Source organism: Muntiacus reevesi, chromosome 4, assembly GCF_963930625.1.
Source record: "Muntiacus reevesi chromosome 4, mMunRee1.1, whole genome shotgun sequence".
Lineage (NCBI taxonomy): Eukaryota > Metazoa > Chordata > Mammalia > Artiodactyla > Cervidae > Muntiacus > Muntiacus reevesi.
In genome coordinates this window covers 1,098,402-1,118,351 of record NC_089252.1, presented here as the reverse complement: position 1 = coordinate 1,118,351, position 19,950 = coordinate 1,098,402, and the positions used below count along the sequence as shown (strand labels likewise).

General features: G+C 53.9%; 1 protein-coding gene across 4 annotated transcripts in view; it reads left to right on the top strand.

The window, feature by feature from the left end:
- The window catches only part of KCNG2 (potassium voltage-gated channel modifier subfamily G member 2), a 52,639-nt gene that overhangs the window by 25,008 nt on the left and 7,681 nt on the right, over positions 1-19,950 (top strand). For 3 of the 4 annotated variants that reach the window (XM_065935107.1, XM_065935108.1, XM_065935109.1), the window contains exon 2: positions 6,134-6,802. In XM_065935107.1, coding sequence (XP_065791179.1) covers positions 6,170-6,802 — 633 coding nt within the window. In that variant the 5' untranslated portion in view covers positions 6,134-6,169. Of the gene's footprint in view, positions 1-5,907; positions 5,981-6,133; positions 6,803-19,950 lie in introns of those variants that run through there. The other variant, XM_065935106.1, reaches the window with a different exon arrangement.

Here is a 19,950-nt window from a genome sequence, read left to right as displayed (position 1 = left end):
TTTTGGTTCTGTTCATATATACACTTTAGAAGTGTAATTTGCAATTTGTGTAATTTTGACATATAGAAAAGAAATGCATTCCAGGAAAAAAAAATGGTTGAACACATTGGAGGTTAACAACTGGGCAGAAATTATAGGAATGCTCCTAATAGTACTTTAAGACTGAAATTTCCTAACAATCATGTTTTATTTGAAATTAGTTCTTTACCTTTGGGTCTTTGTACTTAAAACGTGGATGATTTTTATCTTAATTCATGTGATGTTTGTCTTGGTAGGACAATAAGAATTGAAAAACAATGCAGTGTCTCACCAAATATTAACCTGTGTTCTCCTTATTGTCAGGAGGTTGGACACAGTTTTATTTTAAACTAGCTCAGCCACAGTCAAGTGCTAGTTGGTTGATTGGAGAAAAGCGTTTCTCATTTAGATCACGTTTTCTGATTGTCACGTGGCTGGTCTCATGTGTTCGTTCTCGTGAACCCGTGTCAACTCAGAGGTGAAGCACTTCGGCTGTAAGGAAAGTGAGCCTCTGGAGGGGCACCAGGCCAGGCAAGGACCAGAGCGGCCTCAGAGGGGGGGCGAGCACAGCCCCCTCCCCGCAGACCCGGGGGCTGACAGCAGAAGCGGTGTGGGAAGGGGCTCTGCGCCTGTCTCCCAAGCACCCCCTGCTGTGCTTCCCTGACCGAGCTTGGCTCTCAAGCGAGGAGACAAAGCCCTCTCCAGGCCCACAGTGGTGGGCAGACTGGAGGCGCTCTGCAGTGACCCATCTCTGGGGTGCGCTGTCCCCACTGGGAGCTCCCCCCGACCCCGCCTGACTCTCCCTGGGGCAGGAACCTCCCTCACCATTCACTCCTGCTTGGCCTGTGCTGGGCAGGCAGGTGGACCCCGGAGTCCGAGAACGTCCCCACGAAAGATGCAGATGCTAAAGCCTGGGAGTCCATCAGTACATGAACCTGTGGGAGGACGTGGGGCCCCAGGGGCCCAGCAGCGTGGCTCCCTGCCAAGGTACAGTTCAGTTCAGTTCAGTCACTTAGTTGTGTCTGATTCTTTGCTGACCCCATGGACTGCAGCACACCAGGCCTCCCTGTCCATCACCAACTCCCGGAGTTTACCCAAACTCATGTCCATCGACTCGGTGATGCCACCCAGCCATCTCATCCTCTGTTGTCACCTTCTCCTCCTGCCTTCAATCTTTCCCAGCATCAGGGTCTTTTCAAATGAGTCAGTTCTTCAGGTGGCCAAAGTATTGGAGTTTCAGCTTCAGCATCAATCCTTCCAATGAACATTCAGGACTGATTTCCTTTAGGATGGACTGGTTGGATCTCCTTGCAGTCCAAGGGACTCTCAAGAGTCTTCTCCAACACCACAGTTCAGAAGCAGTCATTCTTCACCCCTCAGCTTTCTGTATAGTCCAACTCTCACATCTATACATGACCACTGGATAAACCATAGCCTTGACTAGACAGACCTTTATTGACAAAGTAATGTCTCTGCTTTTTAACATGCTGTCTAGATTGGTCATAACTTTTCTTCCAAGGAGTAAGCATCTTTTAATTTCATGGCTGCAGTCACCATCTGCAGTGATTTTGGAGCCCAAGAAAATAACGTCTGACACTGTTTCCACTGTTTCTCCATCTATTTGCCATAAAGTGATGGGACCGGATGCCATGATCTTAGTTTTCTGAATGTTGAACTTTAAGCTAACTTTTTCACTCTCCTCTTTCACTTTCATCAAGAGGCTCTTTAGTTCTTCTTCACTTTCTGCCTTAAGGGTGGCATCATATCTGAGGTTATTGATATTTCTCCCGGCAATCTTGATTTCAGCTTGTGCTTCCTCCAGCCCAGCGTTTCTCATGATGTACCCTGCATATAAGTTAAATAAGCATGGTGACAATATACAGCCTTGACGTACTCCTTTTCCTATTTGGAACCAGTCTGTTGTTCCATGTCCAGTTCTAACTGTTGCTTCCTGACCTGCATACAGGTTTCTCAAGAGGCATGTCAGGTGGTCTGGTATTCTCATCTCTTTCAGAATTTTCCACAATTTATTGTGATACACACAGTCAAAGGCATTGGCATAGTCAATAAAACAGAAATGGATGTTTTTCTGGAACTCCCTTGCTTTTTCGATGATCCAGCAGATGTTGGCAATTTGATCTCTGGTTCCTGCCTTTTCTAAAACCAGCTTGAACATCTGGAAGTTCACAGTTCACGTATTGTTGAAGCCTGGCTTGGAGAATCTTGAGCCTTACTTTGCTAGAGTGTGAGATGAGTGCAATTGTGTGGTAGTTTGAACATTCTTTGGAATTGCCTTTCTTAGGGATTGGAATGAAAACGGACCTTTTCCAGTCCTGCGACCACTGCTGAGTTTTCCAAATTTGCTCATTTTATTTTATTTATTTTTTTTTTTTTATTTATTTTTTTTTTTATTTATTTTTTTTTTTAAATATTATTTTATTAGTTGGAGGCCAATCACTTTACAACATTTCAGTGGGTTTTGTACAGCAAGATCTTCTATGACCCACCTCCCAGAATATTGGAAATAAAAGCAAAAATAAACAAATGGGACCTCATGAAAATTAAAAGCTTTTGCACAACAAAGGAAACTATAAGTAAGGTGAAAAGACAGCCCTCAGATTGGGAGAAAATAATAACAAATGAGGAAACAGACAAAGGATTAATCTCAAAAATATACAAGCAACTCCTGAAGCTCAATTCCAGAAAAATAAACGACCCAATCAAAAAATGGGCCAAAGAACTAAACAGACATTTCTCCAAAGAAGACATACAGATGGCTAACAAATTTGCTCATTTTAAAGGTCACCTCCTCCAAATAGGAAGGTATCTGTTTTGCACAAGAAAAGACATTTTTCCTAGAGAAGAATACTTCAGTTCTCTTGTGAGATCCAAAGGTTTACCTCTATGAAACAGGTTTTAGTCTGTTCCAGTTCATTGGTAAATTCAGCTACAGAATAAACATTTCTCCAACTGTGGGTTGGTCTTCTGATATTTGAGACCCCTGTCTAATCTTGTGTGTTTTTCCCCTTTTTCATTTTCACTCACACACATCCCTCTGACGTCCCCCTTGCAGACCCCCCAGAGGCAACATCCCTAATGGGTACTGCCCTGCCTGCAGCTCCCAGGATCCAGGAATGGAGTGATGTCTCTCCCAAAGTACCGCAAAGTCAGGTCCTCTAGGATTGAGGTCCCCAGGTCTCCCTGAAAAGTGCCAGGTGGGGGGTGTTCCCCATCGTGTGGTCACTCCAAGCTGCAGCCGGATGTCTCCTATCTTCAGTTTCCTTCCCTTGGGATTCCTACTGAACAGTATTTATAACTTCACTTTATCTTAATATGTGCTCTTGTCTGTGTTGTCTGTCTTCTGTTGACTCCTTTTGGAGGGTTCCTGTGAGAGAACCTGACCCAGCCGAGCTCAGCCTGACCCAACCTGACCTCAACCAGACCCAATCTGATCTCAACCTGACCCAACATGACCTCAACCTGACTTCAACCAGACCCAACATGACCTCAACCAGACCCAACCTGACCCAGCCTGCCCTCAACCTACCCTCAACCTGACCCAACGTGACCCCAACCTGGTCTAACCTGACTCATCTTGACCTCAACTTGACCCAGCTTGACCCCAAACTGACCATCTCTATTTTCAGTCTCATTTATTCATTTCTGGAAACTGGGTTTCATTTTCAGATTCTCCTAGTCTTTTTGATAATATCCTTCTTCCTCTGGGGTTTTTAATTTCTTCTTTGATGTCTTGAATTATTTTTGATAATCCTCCCACCAGAGCCCGACCCTATTACTCCTGTGTCTGCCAGTGTTTGCTCAGGTGGGATTCTGCCCTGTGTATTTTATAATTTCAGTTTGTAAATTCATCTGTCAGGGCTTCACCAGTGGGAACCTATGAGGCTTCAGTGGCAAACTCGTCCCTCCAGACCCGTGGTGCTGTTGGCATTGGGCTGGGTCTGCCCTTGTTCTAGGGTATCATGGGCTTGCACTGTATGATTTCATGGCACCCCTGACTTCTTCCCACCAGACACCAGTGGGAAATTGTTTTATCTGGTCATGACAACCAAAACCATCCCAGGCCTTCCTGATGCCCCTGGGGGCAGAGTTGCCCCAGGTGATTCTGTGTGTGGTCTAACCAGAGTCTCTGGATGTGGTCAACGTGAGACCTTCTCTCATGGGTGATAATTTCTTAGGTTTCGGTCATTGAGACAGAAGTTTCAACCTCATACTTACTGTGCAGGTAGGGTTTTTAGACATGTATTCTCAAAGAGGCAGGCAGAGAAATCTTATAATCCTCTCCCCAGGGCAGATTTCTTTCACTAGGATATAGGGACCCTTTCCCTAGTGTGTAAGGACAATCATCCCTGCTTCGCACAGGGTGAGTTCAAACCTTCCACCTCCCGTCACCTACCAGTTACTACCTGTCAGAAGCAAATGCAATAAACTGTGTCCTCAACCTCTCCCACCCTATAACGCAATACCTGTGGCAACTTGAGGTGTTTACTTTTGCTGTAAGGAATGAACTGGAGCATCTTTTCATATATTTAAAGGCTATTTTTTCCCCTTTACTATAAACTCAGTGATATTTTGCCCATTTTTTCTATTAAGTCTTTTTTTTTTAATCTACAGTGCTTAAATGCCTCCTATACCCCACATGGAGGATGGGGAAGCATTTCAGGGCTGTTGTTTCCTGATAAATTATGCAAAGTCTGTATTTTTTGTCTTTGTCTTGTATTTTTTGTCTTTTGTCTCTGTTGCATTAGCTTAATGGTCAGAAAGTGATTGGACAGAGCATCTGAAATGCCTTGAACAGAAACAAAAACCAGTTTCTGCAGATGAGTTGTGTGTATCTGGGCACTTCAACACCAGCAGGCTGTCCCTCACGGCACGCCCCCCACCCCCTTCACCTCTCCCTGGTGCAGAGCCTGCATGGGGGTGCAGGGGAGGGTGGAGGCTTCTCAGGTCTTTCCAGAGCATGCCCATGGCCCCAGACATGTGAGCCACATTCTATGTTTCCAGGAATTCGTCAGAGCTCTTCCAAAGCGTCTCATTCCCCAGCCTCTTCTCCCTAGCCTTCTGGTTAGCCTGTTGTTTGCCTCGACACAAAGTTCATCCCTTGTCTCGGCAAACATTTTCATGTAAGTGGTTTCCACAAACTGCTCAGGTGGCCACCTCTGCCCTGGGAGGGCCCCGAGTCAGGGGAGGTACAGGCAGGCCCTCTGACGGGTCTTTCAGGGGAGCAACCAGAAAGGTGCCAACAGGTACGGTTCCCCCTGAATGGGGTGCACTCTCCCCCTCCCAGTGCCAGGCGTAGTGCCAAGAATGCAGGGTGTCACCTTCAAGGCTACTGTCAAGCTGGGGGGCAGGTTAAAATGCTGAGTTAATGTTGTTGCTGAGATTCAGGGGTTCTTTCGCAAGTGTCCCCTGGCGGCTGCTACCCTTTGGTTAGTGTCTGGAGTTCCAAAAAAGTCAATTCTGATTATTTTTTTTCCTTTTTTCCATCCTTTCTTTAATGGGAGGATATTTGGAGATCCTTAGTATGCAGTTTTCCAGTCACTCTGAATTTTAAGTGGAGAGCCAGGAATATACATATTTCGCAGGTTCTCCTGATAATTCTGGTGCTGTCGGCCCTCAGTCCACACTCTGAGAACGGTCTCTTTCCCCTCCAGAGGACTGCCCGGCCCATGTCCTCCCTCAAACTGCCCAGTAAAGAGGCTCTGGGCTGGTACTTGCTTGCTTTCTGTGCTCCGTCCCTGTGGCCACAGTCCAGGGAAGCACCTGGTGCCCGAGCGCGGCCCCATCATGTTAACAAGCACTGCGGGGAGGAGCATCCTGGCAGGATTCGGGGAGAACCGGAACCTCCCGTCAGTAGTGTGGAAAAGAACCCACAGGAGTCCATGCAACTTCCGTGATGTGGTTCCTGAGTCAGAGAGCCTGTTTCCAAAGAGATAATGCAGATGTAAGGGGGGCCTCAGGGATGGGAGAAGCACTGAGCGGCGGGGCCGGTGGAGCCCTGGGTTCCATTTGGTCCCAGGCCCCTGGGTCGCGCGCAGGCAGGGTGGCCCCAGCTCCATCCGGCCCGCGGCCTAACACTCGCTTCGTTCCTTTGCAGGCCCAGCCTCCTGACCCCGGCGCGGCACTTGGGGCCATGGCCCTGCTGCCCGGGCCCGCGGAGCGACGGGGCGGCGGCGGCGGGGCCCGCGCCCGGCACGTCATCATCAACGTGGGCGGCTGCCGCGTGCGCCTGGCCTGGGCCGCGCTGGCCCGCTGTCCCCTCGCGCGCCTCGAGCGCCTGCGCGCCTGCCGCGGCCACGACGAGCTGTTGCGCGTGTGCGACGACTACGATGTGAGCCGCGACGAGTTCTTCTTCGACCGCAGCCCGTGCGCCTTCCGCGCCATAGTGGCGCTGCTGCGCGCCGGAAAGCTGCGGCTGCTGCGCGGCCCGTGCGCCCTGGCCTTCCGCGACGAGCTGGCCTACTGGGGCATCGACGAGGCGCGCCTGGAGCGCTGCTGCCTGCGCCGCCTGCGCCGCCGCGAGGAGGAGGCGGCCGAGGCACGCGCGGGGCCGGCGGAGCGCGGGGCGCCGGGGAGCCCGGCCTGCGCCCCGAGACCTGGCGGACGGCTGGCGCGCGGCCGGCGGCACCTACGCTCTGTGGTGGACGACCCGCGCTCAGGCCCGGCCGGCAAGCTCTTCGCCTGCGTGTCCGTGGCCTTCGTGGCCGTCACGGCGGTCGGCCTCTGTCTCAGCACCATGCCGGACATTCGCGCTGAAGAGGAGCGGGTAAGCGTGGGCCGGGGCAGCTGGCAAGGGCACCCGGGCTGGACTGGGGCTGGGACAGGCGGCCGGGCTGGGCAGGGCTGGGGTTGGCGGAGACGGAACCAGCCGGGGTGGTGGGGGTCAGCGGGGACCTAGGGCTGGACTCTTGTCGCGGCCTGGAGGCAGCCGGGCCCGGGGAGGGAGAGGCACCCACGGCTTTAGGCACCCCTGCCCCGTTGGTGGTTGAAACTATGGGCCCTGGACCCACCCTACCAGCTCTGGTTCGGGGGAGAGAGCCGCTGGCATGGCAGGGGCACCAGGCTGTCCACTGCGGGCAGAGGCTCCAAATTCCTGCCAGTTCTGAGAACTCAGTGAGTCCGCTGGGCGGCAACCTTCTCACCCATCCTACCAGTCAGGCCCAGAAGCTTGGACAATGCTGAGCTAAAATGCCCGCCCTAGAGAGTGCTATGCTGTAAACTCAAGGCCTGTCATCCTGGACTAGAAGAAGGGGACCTGGGAACTCTTCCAGGCGCCCTGCTCCCGCGCTGGCTCTGGAAGTGCTGGGGCTGGTGTCTGAGCAGCCGGTGGACTTCCCGCCCAGCTGCTGACCTGAGAGGTACAGGTGGAAGCATCCTCCACGGGGTTGGGTGTCACCCAGAGCTCACAGATGTTTGTGTGCTGCACGCATCCTGAAAGGTCTCAGGCACATTTGGGGAGGGCCGGAGGGGATGGCGTTGGGGCTGGGTCAGGAGAGAGGAGCCGCTGCGTGTGTGACGATGTGACTGTGTCACCTTGCACAGTGTCACTTGCGTTTCCTCACGAAGTGGTGGGGGGTTCGCTGCCTGCCTGCTCTCCAATTCCAGCTTCCAGGCGTGGGCAGACCTTGGACTTGAACACCCCCACCCCCATCCAGGCAGAGCAGGTCAGAGCTCCCATAGCCCCTCCCCAAGAGCCCTCGAAGTCTGGGGTCGTGTCCAAGTTCACCCAATGTGGTCAGCTCATTATTCAGAGATGCAGAGCCCGGTCCTCCGGTAACAGCTGTGAGTGGGCTTCACTGGGAGCCTGGTGACCCTGACTGCAGATCAAATTTAAATGTAAATTTTAGTAAATTGGTTTCGCTTCCTTCATTGTTTGGTTGTCTGATTCCTGGGCTGTCATTTCCAGTTGTCTTAACTAGACCCAGTTTTTGGATTCTGCTTCTAAAGACGTGTTTGGACTTTCTAAGTAGCAATAACTCCATACAATCCGAGGAAGAAATGATTTATGCAAGAATCAGGGAACAGAATTCAGGACTATATCACCAGAGACTGAGCTGTCCTTGCATCTCCTTGCTGGTCCCCACGTCAGCCACCATTCACATCCATCACCCACCTCTTCCTCATTTCCAGAAATATCACTTCCCCGCCACCCGACACTGTCTCACCAAATCAGTCCTCAGGCTAGGAAGTAAGGACCCCAGTGCTGGTGAGCATGTGCTGGGTGTGTCCATGTGTTGGTGAATCCATGGACTTGTACCTGTGTGCACTACCGGGACCCTGGCACACAGTAGGTGCCGAGTCACAGTAGGTGTTGTCAGTGCCACAGGAAGGAAAAAGTTTTATGTTTCATCAACACTGAGTGTGTGAGGCAAAATACACATGAAATTCACTGGCTGAGCTGTTTTTATGCACAGTTCAGTGGCATTAACTACAGTCACATGTGCACTATCCATTGCCAGAAATCTCTCGTCTTCCCAGACTGAAACTCTTCCCTTTAAACACTGACTCGGCAGCCCCCAGAACCTGCCTTGGACCTTCTGCCTCTGTGGATCTGACAAGCTTAGGGACTTTGTTTAAGAGGAATCATGCAGGCACCGTGTCCTCCAGGTTCACAGCTTTGTGGCAGGTCTTAGACTCCTTCCTTCTTAGGGCTGAGTAGCGTTGCCTCATATGTGTCTCCTCTCCTTACTCACCCATTATCCATCCGTGACACCTGGGTTGCTTCCCCCTCTTGCTGTTGTAATGCTGCTGTGGACACGTATGCACGTGTCTGGTGAGTCCTGCCCTCGAGTCTGGGGCTTGTCCCAGCAGTGGACCAGCTGGCTTCTGTGATGATTCTGTGTTTACATTTCCGGGGAACTTCTGCTGTCTCCCCCGCCGCTGCAGCCTTGACTCACCAGGGAAGTTTCCAGGCACAAGGCGTTGGAGATGGAGGGCAGACAAGAATGTGAAACGCTTCATTCTTTTCTTGATTATTGGATTTTTTTTCCAGTAGAATTTATCTTGGGCTAATATTATCTGTATGTGATCTCTGATTTTAATCAAGTAACTGAGTAATTTTTTTTAAAATTTCAAGTCTTCTTTTGAAGGCTCAGAAAGCTTCCTCTGAGGGGCTCACCACTGATCGTCCCTTGAGCCTGAGGTCCTGTCTTCCACTAGCAAGGATGCTTCCACAGGGCACCTACACTCTAGCTGATGGTCCAGATCAATGCACCCAACTTCCTCCTGGAGAAGGATCTTGGGGAGCAGGAAGCGTCCTCAGGAATCAGAGGTGGCTGGCGTGGCTCCCTTGTCTTTAGTCTGGGGACATCGCTCGTCATCTCTAGCAGCGTTAGTGTTTGGTGGTTATTTTTGTGTGTTGGTGCAGAAAAGCATGGAGGGAGAGGAAAGATTATTCTCCATTATTCAGGGAATCAGAGGAAAATGGTTCCGTGGTTCCCGCTGCCGACCCATAAAACGCCCCCTTGAGTGAGTGGGACCCCTACGGGGGTGAAGGAAGCCCCCAGTGCACAGAGACCCTGGCTTTGGGGCGGCCGGGATGTGGCCTTTGGGCACAGGGACCGTCTCCCTCTGCCTTGGCCCCAGGTGGGTCTCACCGTTGATATCATGGAGTCTTTCATGTTGCCTCGAGTCCCCTTCCCCGCCCCTGGGAGGACTCTGCAGCCAGACTGCTCAGGGCGGCTGAGAGCAGTGGGCAGAGACCCTGGTGCTGCCTGAGGCTGTGCAGGGCCTGTGTGCTTGGGGGGTTCTGGGCAGCCCGCCCTCCAGAGTCCAGGCTGTGGCCGGCCCCGTGTCTCTTCGATGCCCAGGAAGCCCCTGTGCCCAGTGGTGGCTCTGTCCAGAATCTCCTCTCACACGTCATAACTGAATGAGAGCTGGTCTCTGCTTTTCGTTGTTTATAGGATGAATGATGGGAAAAGCATACTTGTGGGACAAACCTTGAGGACGCTGTGCTGAGTGAAACAAGCCAACTGTCAGGACAGAGCCTGTGTGACTCCACCTAGCCGAGGCATTTGGAGTCAGCAGACCCTTGGGGACAGAAGTGGACGGGCTGGGCGGGGGCCGGCGGGGCTCCAGGGACCCGCAGGGCACAGACCACCGGGGGAAGAGCCGGGGTTCCACTGCATCCGGCACCTCGCGAGGTCCCGAGGACCCTCGGCCCGAGGGCGGTCAGGACCCCCTCATGCTCAGCGAGAGAGCAGTGGGCCCCGGGCCGAGGGGGGCCCCGGGCTGAGGCGGGTGCCGGGCCAAGCAGGGCCCGGGCCAAAGGGCATGCAGCCCCAGCCCTTGCTGCCCCTGCCCGGCCCGTCGAGATGCAGGGAGCGGGGGGTCCCCAACTCCATGGTCCTCACCTTGGCATCCAGGTCAGAGCGGGCAGGGGCCACAGGGCAGCTGAGGGCTGAGCTCAGCCTGGATGCCCGCCCTGCGCAACCCCCAGGCCCCTTCCCAGATGCAGTGGAACCCTGGCTGCTTCCCCGCTGTCTGAAGCTGGCTCGGCGAGCGCTGAGGCCTGCTTCTCGGGGACTCGTTCAGGGTCGGCCCTTGGTTCCGGCTCCATGTGGACCTGCGTGTGTCCCCGCTGCCGCGAAACAAACCACCACCAGTGTCCTCCTTAAACAACCTCGTGGTCCTGCTAGGATCCGACCTCTTGTCAGGGCTGGTTCCTCCTGAGGCTTCAGGGGACTCCCTCCCTCGTCCCGGGGCCCCTCAGCTGGCTCTCCTCTCCTGCCACGGTTCCCTCCCTGAGGCCAGGCGACTCCAGCTCCAGGGCTGACCCCTGATCTCCCTCCTGCATGTCACCGTAGGAGCCCCGAGCCAGAGGGAGGCGAGCCCCCCATCCTGCTTCCTTGGGGTCTGCAGCGCCTCTGGCCTCACTTCTAGGGTGTTGGGGGCTCAGTGAAGGAGACAGAGCATGTTTCTAGCCCCTCCCCAACACCTTGCTGTCAGGTAACACACGGGCATCAGGTGTGCCCAGAGCACCCCATCCCTGCTGGATACTCGGTTCTGCGAGAGGTGTGTCCAGAGTGGTTAGGCGACCCCGGGAACGGGTGTGCACTCTGGCGCCCACCCCACTGGACGTTGCAGCGATCAGACAGATGCTGAGGACAGGCCTTTGGAACCAGAGAGGCCTTTGTTCCAGCAGTTGGCTCTCGGATTCCTCCCTGCGGGGCGTTGCCTGGAGACAACTGCTGGGCCGGCATATAGTGAGGCCCGGGTGCACACGCCGGCCTGGGGAACAGAGCGTCCTCGGAGGCTGTGCTCAACCCATCACTTCCTTTTCATGGAGGCTGGTATTTGACTTGCAAGTCGATTTTTAACTCTAAGCTCATATGATTAAATCAAGACCCACATAATTAGTTATGGATTTCATGAGTGCAACTTCGAGCACCAGATTCACAAAGACACTTGGCAACAGCATCGGAAGCTGGCAGCAGAGCTGCTGCTGCGTGTGGGCACAGACATGCTCTTCGAGCTTAGCAGCCTGAGCCGGGCTGAGGGCTTCGCTGCTCCAAGTTGTCAGTCAGGGCTCCCCAGCGAACAAACAGAACCGGTGCAGTGGGCTTGCAGCCTGCTCCGTGGGGTGCGGGGCTGGCTCGCTGCGGTGTGGAAAGCACAGGCGCACAGGCTCAGGGACTCTGCCTCTGAAGACTTGACCTGGAGCCTTCCGTACCCCCGACTTGGATGACGTCAGGCCTTAGAGTTGATAGCAAAGTTTCTTAGACTTCGGGGGCTGCAGGATAGAATACAGGCGAGAAGGACATGAATTTGGGGTGCTGGGGGCAGAATGCTGCCATCTGAATGTCATGTTCCCAGAATTCGCAGGCTGAATCCCAAGCCCAGTGTGTCAGGATGGGGGCATCTGGGGGTGACAGAGTCATAAAAGCTGAGCCTCGTGATGGGATCATTCTCCTGCAACAGTGACCACCCAGAGCTGCCCACCCGTTCGTCTACGTGCAGACACAGTGAGAGGTGCTTCTGTAAACCAGGAGGCGGGGACCCACTAGACACCACGTGTGCCAGTGCCCGGACCGCGGATGTCCAGCTCCAGAGTTGCGAGCGACGAGCTGCTCTTTCAGTGCCGACAGCAGCAGGGCTTGAGCCAGTGGCAAAGGGACCCCTGAGCACAGGGACCTGGGCTTCGGTTCAGTCCGTGGCGGCTCGTTTCCTGTCCATGAGGGATAAGAATGCTGTATTGGGGCCGCTGCAGCAGGGCAGGACCGTGGGGCCCTCCCATACACGTTGACTGGATGCCAGGCCCCATGTCCAGGAGTCTCCAGTCCCACCCAGCAGGGGCCATCTGCGTCCCATCGTCACGCCGTGCCAACGGGCTGCAGTGCTTCCTGACCGCGGTCAGGCCCAGGAAGCCGAAAGGAGGAAAGGAGGACAGACCCCAGCCGGCTGCCAGCGCAGCCACTGACTCCAGATAGGGCCCTGCCCCTGGAACCCCAGGACCGAGCTGGGGACAGAGGCTCCCAGGGCCCTGGGCTGGACCGTGGGTCTGGCCACTTGGGTTTCTTATTTGCAAAGGTCTGATCCAGGAACCAACATGACCTGGTGGCAGATACTCCGCTGCAGGCGAAGCTGGGTCTGGTACGGGTCCAGCCCTGATCATCGTGCTCTTCTGTGAAGTGAGGGGGGCCCTAGGGCTGTGAGGAGGGTGAAAGGGTAGCCCCTCCCCACGGGGAGTCTCGTCTGCAGCCCCCACTCTGGCCTGGCGCCCCTGCCACCCCCCAGAACTGCAGGCCAAGCCCCAGCAGTCATCGGCCGCCACGTTGGAGGGAACACTGGCTGTTTTCACGGGGGGCCCTCCTGCCAGACTCTGAAAGGCTCTGGAAACAAAGCCACATGTGCCAGGGGATAAACATGGAGCTCGGGGCATTTTCCTCCACTTTCCACGTAAATTTGGCAGGAAAAATAGGGGATTTCTGTTTTGGATTTGTGCTTTAGTCTGAGGGAAAAAAAGACTTGTCCTCAAATGCCTAGAATAGAAGCTACAAGGTTCCTTTTTTTAAAAAAAAAACAACTTTTTCGAGCAGTTTTAAATTCACAACAAAACTGCGAGGAAGGTACAGAGAGTTCCTGTGCACCCCTGCCCCACCCTTACACAGCATCACACGTTATCCGCCTCCCTGAGAGCGGACTTTCTTACAAATGATGAACTTCCATTGGCAACCGCCCAAAGCCTATGGTTTACATTAGGGCTCCACCTCATTCTGTTGTTTTGGACACATGTACAATGACCTGTATCCACCGTAACGGTATCACTCAGAACTGTTTTCCTGCCCTGAAAACCCTCTGTGCCTCCCCTGACCCCCTCCCCTTCCCCAGGCTCTGGCATCGCTAATCCTTTCACTTTATCTGTAGTTTTGCCTTTTTCAGAATGTCCTATAGTTGAAATTCTTTGCAGATTAGCCTCTTTCAGTTAGTAATATGCATTTAAGTTTTATCCATTTTTTCATGACTTTATAACTTGTATCTTTTTGGCCTTGAATAATATCCATTGTCTGGATGTTCTGGAGTTGGTTTACCTGCCAGGTCCTGCAGACCTCTTGGCTGCTTCCAGGTTTGGCAATTATGAACAGAGCTGCTATAAGCACCTCTGTGCAGGTTTTTGTGTGAACATAAGTTTTTGATTCCTTTGGGTAAAAACCGAGGAGTGTGGTTGCTGTGTCACTGGATAAAATATACTTAGTTTTTTACGAAAGCACCAAACTGTCTCCCAAAGTGCCTGCCCCACTTTGCCCGCCCAGCGACACTGGCTGAGCCTCGTTGCTCCCCTGCCCCCAGCATCTGTGCTGCCCGTGCTCTGGACGGGGGCCTTTCTGACGGGCATGGTGTCTCCGTGTCGTTTTCCCTTGCATCTCCCTGACGACATATGAGGGGGGCGTCTTTTCACGTGCTGCTTTGCCATCTGCTAATCTTCTTTTCTCCCGTATTTACTGAGAACCTTGGCAGGCCCCTGGCAGCAAATCTCCCAGTAAATCTCAACAGGTACCCTGGAGCTTACAACTCTCAGATTTGTTCTCACTGAGCCTCCAGCAGTTGAAAATCACAGTTCAGGATTTCCTACCAGCACTGGCTCCTGGCGGCTTTGTCCCGCCCCTGGAAGCCTGGCTCCCTGCGTTCACCCGTCTGTCACTCCAGTCTTGGGGGCCATGGTTTGCCCTGTGCCCTCCCTTCTCTTACAGACCCGAGAAGAGTGTGTTTTTCAGTCTGTTCAGATTTTCAGCTGTTGTTTGGAGAGAGTGGCAGCTGCCAAGCCCCTGTCATGCAGAACCGGAAACCAGTCCCAAGTTTCTGCCATGATCTAGCCAAGGCTGTGGGTTCACCTTCTCTGTCACACAAGAGGCAAACGGGTGCTGGTTAAGTTCTCAGACTTAAACGCAGACCAGGGCTCCCACCCCAGCCCCTGTACAGTTGGCTGAAGACCCAAAAACACAAGATCTCCTTTCAGAGACTGTTTTCTCTTCTGTAAAATGCGGATACTTCAGAGTTGCTGAGATTAAATTGAACAGTGCTTGCAAAATGACTCTTGACAGTGCTTTGCACAGAGAATTAAGTGACAGCTTTCACCCTTTTGCACACAAGGTGCTGTAGCACAGGCGGGCCACGGGGTGAGTGGAGGCGAAGAGCCCGTGTCCAGGCGCCGGCTGCTGTGGGGGACGCATTGGGAGCTGCTGGTCCGTGGAGGGCGGGGATCGGACCGGGGGTGTGGGGGTAGCCAGTCCACGGGCGCAGCTGGAGAGGCGGCCGACCCGCCCTGCGTGGCTGTCCGCAGGCGCCTCGCCGCAGCCAGGGTGCAAGCGGAGCCTGTGGCGAGGCCTCTGCCTCCCTGGTGGTGGAGGTGGTGGGCAGGCCGGCTGGGAGGCGGGGGCAGGATGACCCCCTGGCCACCTCCCGCCCTCCCTCCTGCTGCCAAGAGGAGCCCCTGCGGGGTTCTCTGCACCCGAGTCTGCACTGACCCCCTCCGGCCACTGCCCTCGGCTTCAAGAACCTTCCCGTCTCGGCTGTCTTGCTGGGAGGCCCGGATCCTGCTCTCCCTACAGCCACCTCGATCAGGAGGGACGGTCACCCGCTCTAGACCCAGGAGGGTGGGCAGGCGAGTGGACGCGGCCCGAGGAGGAGGCAGTGGGGCCTGTGGGTCCCTGTAGCCTGCGCCCACCCAGCCGGCCCCAGGTGCCCCCCCCCCACCCCCCGGCCACTGCGCCCACCCTCCTGGGCAGCCCTGATGTGTGATGACGAGGCCGTGCTGGGCAGTTGGGGCTTGAGGGCGAGGGACGGGAGCCACCTTGGGTTGCAGGAGGACCCGGGGACCTCCTGCCCTGCGGCTGGCAGTGTGGGAGCAGCTGTGAGGACGCTGAACATGGGGTGGATGTGGGTGGGGGTCCCGGGGCCTCTTGGGTACACCTGAACCCTGGCCTCCGCTCTTCCCTCCCAGGCTTGCAGCGTTTTCTTTAAAAGCCGCGTGTTTAAGGCAGGGAGATTATCTGGCACCAGGCAGTGGCAGGAACAGACCTGAGCATTCAGGTAACGCTAGGCTCCACTTAAGCCCTAGATGGGGCTGCCCCGGTGACTCAGCCGGTAAAGAATCCGCCTGCAATGCTGGAGACCTGGGTTCCATCCCTGGGTCGGGAAGATTCCCTGGAGAAGGGAACGGCTACCCACTCCAATATTCTGGCCTGGAGAATCCCTTGGACAGAGGAGCCTGGGAGGCTTCAGTCCATGGGGTCACAGAGTCAGACGTGACCGAGGGACTTTTCAAGCCCTAGATATTCATTATAACATGAATGTACATTTTTAAGGAGAAGGCATTGCCTGTTGTAATTCAGCAAATTGGCTCTTCTCAAACGAAGAGCTCGTGCTGTTTATTTTACCATGAATACTAACTTATCAACACCCGTCAGAAGTTTGGTGAGGGTCAGGGTCAGGGTGTGGGTGGGACACCCCTGCATTGGCAGTTCCTGGGGAGGGGGGTGCACTCCAAGGAGCACGGTGAGGGGGGCCTGGAAGACTTGCTCTTCTTGATACAACCTAGAAATGAGTGTCTGGAGAAGTACACCCAGCGTGCCCGCGGGAACCGCCCCGTGGGCATAGCTGGGTGCAGAGCGGGGAGAAACCAGCCACCAAAGCTCAGATCCTGCCTGGACGGTCAGCCAGGCCCCCTGCCTGCCCAGACGGCCTGTCCCTCTGCTCCCCCAGTGGCCCCAAAACACACCCCTCAGAGAGTGTCCTGGTTGTAAACATGATGCCTGCTCTTCACGGAGGCTGGGCAGGTACAAAGCTGTATGGAGAACAAAGGGAAAACAAACGGCGAGGTAGTTACTGAAGCCTGAATGCGTGTCACTGCCTCTGCTCCGGAGCCTCTCGTGAGACTGGAGGAGAAGTGCGCAGGCAGCGTCTTGTAGCCACTTGGCCCCGTGACAGTAGCAGCCAGGCAGTCCTGTTCTGTAGTTTTACGTGTGCCCTCCTGCTTCCGGCCCTTCCTGTCACGAGTCCTGCTGGGATGAACACTTGATCACCCAGTTTCCACCACTCGACCGCTCACCTGATCAGGTCCTCAGCTATGCCCATCTGGGGTGCTGTGCCCATCTGGGGGCTGCAAGCCCGTGCCCCAGATGCTGCCCCGAGGAGGCCTTGCCTTGCCTTCGTGAGCTCGAGTCCCCAGACCCTGGCCTACCAGTGCTGGGTGGCCTGGTAACAGTTTGCCTGGTCCTTTAAAAAAAGGTCACCTCCTGCTTTTAAATTTTCATTCAGTCACCCCTGGAAGCCGACATCTCACGTCTTTACCTCCATTTGTACTTCCTACAGTTCCGTCTTCTTTGTCCAGCTGCCGTGGGTGGTCTGTTCTCAGCTCCCTGTGAGCATCTCGGGATTCCTCAGTGGGAGACGAGCAGGCAGCCTCAGGGGACCCCTCACCATGTCCGCCTTGAGCAGCCTTCCCTGCCCGCCTGCCCCTCCGTGCTTCACCTCCAGGATGCCCGTTCAGTGCTGGCCACGGCCCTGGTCCCGCAGGTCCTCAGCACGCCAGCCGGCTGGCGAAACAACCATAACACACTGTGCCCCTGCCCATGCGTCTCTACTCCTGGCTGCGGGGTGGACGTGCGGACATGGTTGGCAGGGAGGGCCGCCTTCCTGGAAAATATCACCTCCTGTTGAACCCAGTCGGCATGTGGCGCAGGGGCCAGGCCCCTCCTGCCTGGGTCATGTGAGCTGGGAAGCGTCGCGGGACCAGCTGTCCAGCTTGGGCGTCTCTGCCCTCGTGGACGAGCCACGTCTGAACCCAGGCAGCCAGGAAGGTGCGGTTAAGTCACTGCTGCCAAAGGTTCTCAGGGAAACTCAAGCAGCTGTGCGTCGGGGGTGCTCTCACGGATGGGTGGGGCCAAGCCCAGCACAGAAAGTGTGTCTGTGCCCCGTGGCAAGGGCACAGCCACTGCTGTGGATGCACCCCAGGACCAGGGACTAAGATCGGGGAACAAATGAGGAGCAGTGGCTTCAGATTTTGTATCCTTGTCTGTGACACAGGAAGCACTCAGATTGGTGGTAGGGAACCGTTCTCCCCTGAGATGGACGCCCCCCTCGCTGATCCGTGGGCGGCGCCGCTGTCTGTCACCAGCTTGCTGTCTGTGTCCATCTCAGCTCATGCTGGTCACTTCCGCGGGAACATTGGAACCCTGGGGGTCTGCTCCTCAGGGCACCAAAGTGTGAGATGCTGGCGACCACAGTTCTAGCTGATTCCTGAACCCCTGTGGGGTTCAGGCTGGTGGCATCGTGCTCAGAAGGGACCATGGAGGGCAGGCAGAGGGTGGCGGACTTCACAGCAAGGTATCTTCACTTCTTTCCATGTAACCCCATAAAGCTAGTCCACAGGATGTTGACAGGAAAGTGAACTGACAGCTCCGCTTCAGTGTGGGTGATTTCAAGTGAGCGCATTCGTGACTTCTATGTAAATGCCTGTTTGATCTTTTTATACAATTTGTTCTCCTAAGTGAATTTAATATTCCTTCCCCTGATTATCTATTTGTACTACAAGAGTCTTTTATCAAGATAATTGGAAAAAAATAAACCTCAACTAAGTTCAAAGCCAGGTTATTATGAATGTTAGTAAGTTGAGTTAATAAATATTTTCCTTTAAGTGCTCATGGGAGGCAGAGAGAAAATCTTACACAAAGCTGTTAATGAGTGAGTGGATAAATTAGTAAGGAGAGAGCATTCACCCTTTGCAACATCCTGCGACACACCGGCCTGTTCCCAGCTGCAGACAATAGCTCGGACCAGCTCCTCTGCTGGACACAGGGTCCGTGCTGGATCAACAGAGGGGTGCGAATCGGTGTCCAGAACACATGCAGGCAGCAAGGGGACACGTGTTTTCAGAGTCTGATTACCCTGGACAAACACAGGCAGAGTCTGCCTGCCTCGGGGTCCGCGTTGAAGCGCTCCCAGCGTTGGGGGCCTCAGCCCGGGCGGCAGGTGTTGGCCGAGCTCAGAGCCATCCTCACGGTGAGCAGTCCACCCCGACCTCCCGTCCATCTCCTCGCCCTCACACCTGGGTTTATCCTCAAGGAGCAATGGCACTTGGGCGTCAGCAGTCTTCTTGGCAGAATGGACACCACAATGTTTGATGCTCTGAAAAGAGAACGAAGCCAGGAGTGGGAGCACAGCCAGGCCAGACCTCTCCTGACCACGCCCAGGGTGCTGGCTGCCCCACGGCGCACGTTACCGAGGAAGCTAGTCGGGGTGCCTGCTTATTCTACTAGAAAATTGAGGCAGCATCGGTGCCATGGGACTGCCAGGCCGTGGAGGCTGCAGTTTGAGAAAACGGTTCAAAAACCACTTTGTTAGCTAGGATATGGAAGCAACCTAGATGTCCATTGGCAGACGAATGGATAAGAAAGCTGTGGTACGTATACGCAATAGACTATTACTCAGCTATTGAAAAGAATGCATTTGAGTCAGTTCTAATGAGGTGGATGAAACTGGAGCCTATTATACAGAGTGAAGTAAGTCAGAAAGAAAAACACCCATACAGTATATTAACACATATATGTGGAATTTAGAAAGATGGTAACGATGACCCTGTATGTGAGACAGCAAAAGAGACACAGAAGTAAAGAACAGTCTGTTGGACTGTGTGGAAGAAAGCGAGGGTGGGATGATTTGAGAGAATAGCATTGAAACATGTATGTTATCATATGTGAAATAGATCTTCAGTCCAGGTTCGATGCATGAGACAGGGTGTTCAGGGCTGGTGCACTGGGATGACCCAGAGGGATGGGATGGGGAGGGAGGTGGGAGCAGGGTTCAGGATGGGGGACACATGTACACCATGGCTGATTCATGTCAATGTATGGCAAAAACCACTCAATATTGTAAAGTAATTAGCCTTCAATTAAAATAAAGTAATTAAATTAATTACAGTGGAAGTGAGAAATAGATTTAAGGGACTAGGTCTGATCGACAGAGTGCCTGATGAACTATGGACAGAGGTACATAACACTGTACAGGAGACAGGAATCAAGACCATCCCTAAGAAAAAGAAATGCAAAAAAGCAAAATGGCTGTCTGAGGAGGCCTTACAAATAGCTGTGAAAAGAAGGGAAGCAAAAAGCAAAGGAGAAAAGGAAAGATATACCCATTTGAATGCAGAGTTCCAAAGAATAATAGCAAGCACAGATAAGAAGGGCTTCCTCAGAGATCAATGCAAAGAAATAGAGGAAAACAATAGAATGGGAAAGACTAGAGATCTCTTCAAGAAAATTAGAGATCCAAGGGAACATTTCATGCAAAGATGGGCTCAATATAGTACAGAAATGGTATGGACCTAACAGAAACAGACGATACTATGAAGAGGTGGCAAGAATACACAGAAGAACTGTACAAAAAAGATCTTCATGATCCAGATAAGCACGACGGTGT